The 10,000-nt window shown below is 49.7% G+C and overlaps 1 protein-coding gene across 1 annotated transcript in view; it reads left to right on the top strand.

Moving 5' to 3' along the window:
* clpb (ClpB family mitochondrial disaggregase) overlaps positions 1-10,000 on the top strand; it is a 47,472-nt gene that overhangs the window by 11,249 nt on the left and 26,223 nt on the right. Inside the window, exons 4-5 of the mRNA XM_056442126.1 lie at positions 5,283-5,386; positions 8,454-8,582. Coding sequence (XP_056298101.1) covers positions 5,283-5,386; positions 8,454-8,582 — 233 coding nt within the window. The remainder of the gene's footprint in view (positions 1-5,282; positions 5,387-8,453; positions 8,583-10,000) is intronic.

Here is a 10,000-nt window from a genome sequence, read left to right as displayed (position 1 = left end):
TTCAGGGTTTTTCCTGGGTCAAAATGGGTCTTCGGTGCTCCAAAAAACATTTTTTGCGCGCTGTGCGCGCACCGTCTGTTCGTTGAGTGAGTGATCAGCAGCTGGCCGCTCGGTCCATTCGCGCACCTCACAGTTGCGTATTGATCAGACAAGAAGACACGCTTATCAACTCCAGTGTTTCCCCTCCTATTATAACAGGGGGAAATCTCCACCCGTCAGCCTGTAATTTTCGTCTACCCGCCCCCCCCCGTCAACAATTCTCGGCTCGCGCGACAGAGCGATGCGCGCGTCGGCATCGAAGCTCTGCGGCGACCGCGATCGACATATTGAGCACCCCTGCATTAAAACATTAAAGTTAGAGTTTTTTTCAGCGTGAGAAATACGATGTGTGGCGGGAGTGTGTGAGTTAAGACCGAAATGCGTGAGTCTCACGCTCAATGCGTGAGTCTCACGCTCAATGCGTGAGTCTCACGCTCAATGCGTGAGTCTCACGCTCAATGCGTGACACTTGAGAGCCCTGCATTGCTCACCAGTGCGCTCGCCGGCATCGGAGCTCTGCCGCGCGAGCCGAGAGAAGAGTTGTTGACGGGGGGGGGGGGGGTGCAAGTGACTTTTTTCCGTCCCGATGTGCGCGCACACGCCGGCATCCGAGCTCTGCAGCGTGCGAGACGGAGATCGGAGTCGTGTTAACGCGACACGAGAGACAGAATGACACGCTGCTGGAGAGACGACCAACAACAGACGGACTGGAAGCTCATTCTGCGCATGCATTAAATGCGTTAAAAAAAAAAACTAGTTAAACCTGTAATTTAATTAACTGAGTTCACGCGTTATTTTTCACAGCACTAATATATATATATATATATATATACTCTGGTGGGCTCTGATATTATACTTATATAATAAATACTCGAGAGGTATTTCACATTAAATCTGTGTTTTCATGGAGTCATTTTTAATCAGTATTAATACAAATACTACAATTACAATTCTTTATTTGTTATGTTGGCTTCAAACTTTGAGCTGTAATAATAGTAATAATGGTAATAATGGTAATAATGGTCATAGTAATAATAGTAATAATGTAGAGTTCCCGGTGACCGTCCACATGCTGGGCGTCTTTATTCTGACTTTATTTATTTTGAATGGAGGAAAACTCTCCAGGGTTCAGGGTCATTCAGGGCTCTGGTGTTTTTTTATAATATATATTTTTTTATATAAAAAAAAACAATTATTATATACAAAATCTTTCTTATATTTAATTTTCTTTATTTTTATGACACTTCTTTTTAAAATTATTTTAAACTTTTTTTTTAATTATATGAAACTTTTATTATTATTATATGAAACATTTTTATTTTTATATATGAAACTTTTTAAAAATTATTATATAAAACTTCTTTTTTTATTATATGAAACTTTTTTTTATTTTTTATTATATAAATTGTATTTATATAGTCCCAAATATCCTCTGCAGGAAAGACGATAAAACCTTAAACGGGGAAACACCTAAAGAAACATCAGAAGAGGGATTTACTGAATTCATAACGTAACGCTGTGGCTCCGGAGCAGTGGACCTCTGACCCCAGGTGTGCAGCAGGTGAGCTGCAGCTCCCTGACCCCAGGTGAGCCGGGGTCAATTGAGGTCCAGGTCTGGGCCAGGTGGTCCGAGACATGGATGGTCAGCTCGGCTCAGGTGTCCATTATCACAGCTCAGGACGGACGGAAGTGTCCGCTTCCTGCCCCCCCCCCTCGGCCCGGATGGGAAACTAACACCGGCCCCCGGCCGCCTGTCACCTGGTGGCCGACCTAGGTACTGCAGGCTGGCGGTCCACCCGCCTCAGCACCACCGGCCTCGTGGTCATTATCTCAAGCGTTGGAGAACGTCCTTCAACCGAGGGCACTGTAGAAAGTGGAATAATATATGTAGGAACTGGAATAGTTTTATAATTAGAAAGTAGATTAATGTTATAATGAGAAAGTGGAATAATATAATTACAAAGTGGAATAATGTTTTCCTCACAGACGACGTGGTGTCTGTAGTTTATACGGTTGTCTTATAGTGTTAAGTTTTAACTTTGGCTCGTCCACAATGTGAGTTTAACCTCGTTAACCTCCGCTCTCCTTCACTCCAATTAGTACTGCCGCTCTCCTTCACTCTAATTGGTGTCGCCGCTCTCCTTCCCTCTAATTGGTGCCGCCGCTCTCCTTCACTCTGATTGGTGCCGCCGCTCTCCTTCCCTCTAATTGGTGCCGCTGCTCTCCTTCCCTCTAATTGGTGCCGCCGCTCTCCTTCACTCTAATTGGTGTCGCCGCTCTCCTTCCCTCTAATTGGTGCCGCCGCTCTCCTTCACTCTGATTGGTGCCTCCGCTCACCTTCACTCTAATTGGTGCCGCCGCTCTCCTTCACTCTGATTGGTGCCGCCGCTCTCCTTCACTCTGATTGGTGCCTCCGCTCACCTTCACTCTAATTCGTGCCGCCGCTCTCCTTCACTCTGATTGGTGCCGCCGCTCTCCTTCACTCTGATTGGTGCCTCCGCTCACCTTCACTCTAATTGGTGCCGCCGCTCTCCTTCACTCTGATTGGTGCTGCCGCTCTCCTTCACTCTGATTGGTGCCGCCGCTCTCCTTCCCTCTAATTGGTGCCGCTGCTCTCCTTCCCTCTAATTGGTGCCGCCGCTCTCCTTCACTCTAATTGGTGTCGCCGCTCTCCTTCCCTCTAATTGGTGCCGCCGCTCTCCTTCACTCTGATTGGTGCCTCCGCTCACCTTCACTCTAATTGGTGCCGCCGCTCTCCTTCACTCTGATTGGTGCCGCCGCTCTCCTTCACTCTGATTGGTGCCTCCGCTCACCTTCACTCTAATTCGTGCCGCCGCTCTCCTTCACTCTGATTGGTGCCGCCGCTCTCCTTCACTCTGATTGGTGCCTCCGCTCACCTTCACTCTAATTGGTGCCGCCGCTCTCCTTCACTCTGATTGGTGCTGCCGCTCTCCTTCACTCTGATTGGTGCCTCCGCTCACCTTCACTCTAATTGGTGCCGCCGCTCTCCTTCACTCTGATTGGTGCCGCCGCTCTCCTTCACTCTGATTGGTGCTGCCGCTCTCCTTCACTCTGATTGGTGCCGCCGCTCTCCTTCACTCTAATTGGTGCCGCTGCTATCCTTCACTCTAATTGGTGCCGCCGCTCTCCTTCACTCTGATTGGTGTCGCCGCTCTCCTTCACTCTGATTGGTGTCGCCGCTCTCCTTCACTCTGATTGGTGCTGCCGCTCTCCTTCACTCTAATTGGTGCCGCCGCTCTCCTTCACTCTAATTGGTGCCGCCGCTCTCCTTCACTCTGATTGGCCCCTGCTCTCCCCCCATGGTCCCAAACAAAGTGATCCTCTCCATCTTCACTCGATTAGTAGAACAACTCTTTCCTAAAGCTCATTAGTTTTTTGCGCCATCCTGTATAATTAAATCTCCCTCCTTTCACCTTTTTTTTTTGTGGCACTTTCCTCCTCCTCCTCCTCCCCCTCTTCGTCCCCCGTGTTTACCTTTCTGATGCCATTAACCCTTTCAGGCTCTTCACACAGGGCTGCCCAGCCTCGTGTGACCGGCTTGTGTCTGCATGCGTCTCCATGTGTTTGTAGAAGTGCTCGCAAGGGTGAGAGGAGACCCCTCCGGGGGTCACGGCCCCCCCAGCCACAAAGGGGACCCCCCCCCCCCACAGGCCTTTATACCCCCCCAGCAAGGTCAGACACAAAGAGCTGGCCGGGCTGTTCTCACACGTCCCCAAAGTCTCAAGTTTGAGTTTTGTTCCTGATGACGAGGAGAACGCCTCACACACACACCACTGTTCTAAAGTTAGGAGTCACGCAGACAATTCTCACACTTTTATTTATCAAATTAATCTAAAATCTAGTCAAGACGTTGACGAGGTTATAAATAATGATGTTTATAGTAAATATTAATGTAGTTCTTCTGGTGGCTCAAAGGAAGGCCAGTTTTATAGCTTCTCTCAGCAGCATAACTGTTTTCAGCTGCGCTCACATAAAAGGGGTTTAAAGGGTTTTCTACCCCTCTGTTAGTCCGTTTTGTCTTATGAGCTCCACACACACACACACAGGATTTTGGGATGTTCCTGCAGAAAAAGAAAATGGGTGTTAAATGGAAAACATAGAATATTGTCTGAGACTAAATGCAGAAAACGCCACTAAAACAACGGCGTGTTAAAGAGGCTTCAGACCTCGGATAAAGGGAACGTTCAATTACAAACATTCCTAATTCACTTTTAGTAAAAATCAAACATCTGTTGCATTTATTAAAACATGCTTCAGATATTGTACCTCCTCCGTCTGCTGTCCAATGTTTAAATATCTCCATATTTTCATTTAAAACCATTATTTTACTGTCTTGTTGTGACTCTTCACACCTTTAATTGGACCTGAAGGGCCACCGTAGCGTGACCTGGTCCCGTGTGTTCCTCTGAACCTTAAATAAAGGTGTCCCCCTTGTCCGCCTGTGAATAATCACGTCACTCTGCAGCTTTAACGTCTACTCTGCGTCACTGCCCCCCCCCTCTGTGGGCGGAGCCTAGTCGGGCGGGTCTGCGTCTCAATGTCAACGCCGGCGGACACGTTCACGGTGGTCAGCGAGTGTTGGGTCACAGTGAGCGGCGTTGCCGAGGTGGCTGTCCGCTCCAATGAAGGGTGGTACGCTCCAATGAAGGCCGGCACCCTCCAAACACACAGACCCCCCCCCACGGCGCCGGAAACCGAGCCGACCCGACCTTTGCCCCCTTCGGTGTAACCCTGTGTACACAGGCGGCCATTGGAGCGTATCCCCCGTATAGCGAGGTCGGAGTGGAAGTGGAGTGGAAGTGGAGTGGAAGTGGAGTGGAAGTGGAGTGGAGTGATGTTTGTTGTGATGTTTGTTGTGAAGTTGGTCGTGTCGGATGAGGGAAGCAAGTCTCGTACCGGTGTTTCATCCAGTCTGCTTCCTACTTCCTGCTTCCTACTTCCTGTCCCCGTCATCCACGTCCAGGCACCGTGAGAGGGTCACAGCGATGTGTGTGTGTGGTCACCGTGGCAACGCTGCTTTATGGAAATATAATGGAGAAAAAAATGTGACGATGAACTTTTATTTGTTTTTAGTTCAAAGGATTTACTAAAACATGGACGCCTTAAATATATATATATATATATATATATATATGATGGAAGTAAAGAATTCTTCATGTCTGTGTACACACGAGCTGTTCTTCATTATTGCGTGTTTTAAATGTGTTGTTGTTGTTCTCCAGCGTGGTGAAGGTTCTGCTGGAGGCCGGCGCCGACCCGAACACGGGCGACAACTTCAACAACGTGTACGACACGTCGCGGGAGAGAGGCGTCCACTCACTGGAGGGTGAGGGGGGGTCTGTGTAGTTGTGTGTGTGTGTGTGTGTGGTTGTGTGTGTGGTTGTGTGTAGTTGTGTGTGTGTAGTTGTGTGTGTGTGTGTTGTGTGTGTGTCTGTGTGTGTGTGTGTGTGTGTGTATAGTTGTGGTTGTGTGTGTGTGTGTGTGTGTGTATAGTTGTGTGTGTGTGTCTCTGTGTGTGGTTGTGTGTGTGTATAGTTGTGTGTGTAGTGTATATATATATATAGTTGTGTTATGTGTGTATGTGTGTGTGTGTGTGTAATTGTGTGTGTGTGTCACTGTGTATATATGTTGTGTGTGTATGTATATATAATTGTGTGTGTATATATTGTGGTTATATGTATAATTGTGTATAATTGTGTGTATATATAATTGTGTGTGTATATATTGTGTGTGTATATATAATTGTGTGTGTGTGTGTGTGTGTGTGTATATATATAATTGTGTTATATGTATAGTTGTGTATATAATTTGTGTATATAATTATGTGTGTAGTTGTGTGTATGTGTATAGTTGTGGTTGTGTGTGTAGTTGTGTGTATAGTTGTGTGTGTGCGTAGTTGTGTGTGTGTGTGGTTGTGTGTGTGTGTATAGTTGTTGTGTGTGTAGTTGTGTGTATAGTTGTGTGTGTGCGTAGTTGTGTGTGTGTGTAGTTGTGTGTGTGTGTATAGTTGTGTGTGTGTGTATAGTTGTGGTTGTGTGTGTATAGTTGTGTGTGTGTGGTTGTGTGTGTGTGTATAGTTGTGGTTGTGTGTGTAGTTGTGTGTATAGTTGTGTGTGTGCGTAGTTGTGTGTGTGTAGTTGTGTATGTGTGTGTGTTATATTACACACATGAATCCTCGGTGTTGAACCAGATATTATGAGACGTTATAATTTGCATAAATATTTGCATATATGTTCATGTTTCATTTCTTCCGTATTATTTGTTTTCTGCGTTCTGTGACAAGTGGTGTGTGTTTTATTTGTTTTCCTACACACACACACACCCCCCGTCTGCAGACATATTTATATGGGATATGTATATTGCAGACATCTATAAGCTGTCAGCCTCGTCCACGCGGGGCGCCGCGGCGTGGGGAAGCGTTTCCCAGACGCACGCTGATGGATGGGCTGGGGGGGCCGGGGCGACGCTTTATTGGGTTAGCTGTGATTATCCCGCCCCGTCTCAAACACACACACACACACAGAGAGAGAGAGATGGTCGGAGAGGTGGAGAAAAAGAGTGGAATGGATGGAGGAAGGGTAAGACTGATGAAGGGAGGAAGGTGGAGAGATGGAGTGAGGGGGAGGTTAAAGATGGAGAGGGAGGGGAGGAGATGGCGTGATGAGCGAGGGAGAGGCGAGGAAGTCAGGAAACGGATGAGACAAAGTTATTGGGATGAGGGAGAGGGGAGGGAGGAACAAGTGATGAAAAGAATTGATGGAGGAGAGGAAGGAAGCGGAAAACAAATACAAGCGTCTGCTGGAGGAGGCTCGGTTACCGGGGAGGACAGCCTCCAGCCCGTTGCCATGGCGGCGAGCTCCAATCCGTAGAAACCAACAAGGCCGGAAACACAGAGGCAGTTTAGGCGTGAGGCGTGTTCTGAGTGTAGAGAACATGCTCTTAACATGTTAACATGTTGTTAACATGTTATGCAATAGATGTCTGCAATATACATATCCCATTTAAATATGTCTGCAGACGGGGTGTGTGTGTGTGTGTGTGCATGTGTGTGCTCTTAACATGTTCACATGTTCACTCCACGCTCTTAACATGTGAGAGTCGTTCTCTGAGGTTTCGTCTCATTCAGAGAAATGATTCTGAAATCAGGTTCAATTCTTCTGTAAACTAATGTTCTTCTCCTCCTCTCTCCTCCTCCTCCTCCTCCCTCCTCCCTCTCCTCCCTCTCCTCCTCCCCCCTCCCACTCCTCCTCCTCCTCCTCTCTCCTCCCTCTCCTCCTCCTCCTCCTCCCTCCTCCCTCCTCCTCCTCCCCTCTCCTCCTCCTCTCCCTCTCCTCCTCCCTCTCCTCCTCCTCCTCCTCCTCTCTCTCCCTCTCCTCATCCTCCTCTCTCCTCCTCCTCCTCTCCTCCTCTCTCCTCCCTCCTCCTCCTCCCTCTCCTCATCCTCTCTCCTCCTCCTCCTCCTCTCCTTCTTCCTCCTCCTCTTCCTCCTCCCTCTCCTCCTCCTCCTCCTCCTCCTCCTCCTCTTCCTCCTCCCTCTCCCTCCTCCTCCTCCTCCTCCTCCTCCTCCTCCTCCTCTCTCACCTTCCTCCTCCTCCTCTCTCCCCCTCTTCCCTCCTCCTCCTCCTCCTCCTCCTCTCTCCTCCTCCTCCCTCTCCCCCCTCCTCCCTCTCCTCTCCTCCTCCTCCTCCTCCTCCTCTCACCTCCTCCTCCTCCTCCTCTCCCCTCCTCCTCCTCCTCCTCTCCCTCTCCCTCCTCCTCCTCCTCCCTCTCCTCCTCTACTCCCGCCTCCTCCTCATCCTCCTCCTCCCTCTCCTCCTCTCCCTCTCCTCCTCCCTCTCCTCCTCCTCTCTCTCCTCCTCCTCCCTCTCCTCCCTCCCTCTTCTCCTCCTCCTCCTCCTCCTCCTCCTCCTCCTCCCTCCCCCCCTCCTCCTCCTCCTCCTCCCTCCTCCCTCCTCCTCTCCTCCTCCTCTCCTCCTCCCCTCCTCCTCTCCTCCTCCCCTCCTCCTCCCTTCCTCCCCTCCTCCTCCTCCCTCCTCCTCCTCCTCCTCCCCTCCTCCTCTCCTCCCCCTCCTCCCCTCCTCCTCCTCCTCCTCTCCTGCTCCTCCTCCTCTCCTCCTCCTCCTCCTCCCCTCCTCCCTCTCCTTCTCCTCCTCCTCCTCCCTCTCCTCCTCCTCCCTCTCCTCCTCCTCCTCCCTCCTCCTCCTCCTCCTCTCCTCCTCCTCCTCCTCCTCCTCCTTCCTCTCTTCCTCCCCTCCTCCTCCTCCTCCCCTCCTCCTCCTCCTCTCCTCCCCTTCCTCCCTCCTCCTCCTCCTCCTCCTCCCCTTCCTCCTCCCTCCCCTCCTCCCCTCCTCCCTCCTCCCCCTCCTCCTCCTCCTCCTCCCTCTCCTCCTCAGTGCTGGTGTCCAGAGAGGATGAGTTCAGCAGTCGTCTCAGCAGTCGAGCTGGTTTCCGTGGCAGCACGGCGCTCCACTACGCCGCGCTGGCCGACGACCCGCGCACCGCCCGCATGCTGCTGGAGGCCGGTAGGTCAACACCCCCCCCCACCTCCACCTCCTCCACCACCTCCTCCACCACCACCCCCAACCCCTTCAGCTCCTCCTCTTCAGTCTGAGGATGGACCTCAAACAATAAAACAACAGAACTGAGTGATGAAACATGTGGGACCCACCATGTCTTCACCATCTGTAGCTCATTGACCTTTTGAAGAGCTCCATTACATTTTAACAAACACATTTCAACATTTACTGGTAGAAGTTTAATTCAGGCCCAAAATAAAGACTCAAAATAGCCGCTGCATGGAGACCCCGTTAGGCTCCTCCCCTTATCTTTGCTCCTTGAGCTAAATGGTCCTGACTCCGCCTTCAGCTCTAAAAGCTCTCCATGTATCATCATATGACCCCCCCCCCCTCCCCCCTCCCCCCTACTCCCCTCTCCCCCCCCCGTTCTATAAACAGGACCACAAAGCTCATTGGAAACTGATCACTCGTTCATTCCCCCTCTCCATTCAGCCCCATTACACTCGCACCTGTCGTTGACTCACACACACACACACACACACACACACACACACACACACACTCACACACACACACACCCTCGGGGCAGAACACCCCTCAGTATCGAGGCCTCTTAAACAAGCTCGTCCTAGTTGAACTGCGACCTCCACACAGAACGTGCCCTTGGGGTAACACACACTCACAGGATGTGTGTGTGTGTGTGTGAGTGAGTGTCTTTTTGTGTGTGTGTGTGTGTGTATCTGTGAGTGCGTGTCTTTGCGAGTGTACATGTGTGTGTGTGTATGTGTTTTTATACGTGTGTGTGTATGAGTGTGTGTGTAAATGTGTGTGTGTACATGTGTGTGTGTATGCGTGTGTACATGTCTTTGTGTGTGTGTGTGTACATGTCTTTAAGTATGTGTGTGTATGTGTTTTTATACATGTGTGTGTATGTGTGTGTGTACATGTCTTTGTGTGTTTTTCTCCATTTTATGAATCAAAAGTATTCATATATTCATGGATGCTTTTATCCTTACACCCTAACCTCCATTACCCCCCCCCCCCACACACACACACACACATTCACACACACACACACTTACACACACACTCTCACACACACACACACTCTCACACACTCACGCACACACACTCACACACACACACTCTCACACACACTTACACACACACTCTCGCACTCTCACACACACTCACGCACACACACACACTTACACACACACTCACGCGCCTGTAATAATGTCTTGTTTATGGTTATGATGGATGGTTCCTCCAGAGTCTGTCCGTCTCACCCCTCTTCTTCCTCTTCTTCTTCTTCTTCCTCTTCTTCTTCTTCTTATTCCTCTTCCTCTTCTTCTTCTTCTTCTTCTCCTCTTAACTCAATCAAAATGTTCTGCAGACGCATTTTTGAATTAAAAAGTTAAGAC

This window comes from Pseudoliparis swirei, chromosome 20 (genome assembly GCF_029220125.1).
Source record: "Pseudoliparis swirei isolate HS2019 ecotype Mariana Trench chromosome 20, NWPU_hadal_v1, whole genome shotgun sequence".
Lineage (NCBI taxonomy): Eukaryota > Metazoa > Chordata > Actinopteri > Perciformes > Liparidae > Pseudoliparis > Pseudoliparis swirei.
Note: the sequence above shows the minus strand (reverse complement) of the source record. Positions and strands in the feature narration are given on the sequence as shown.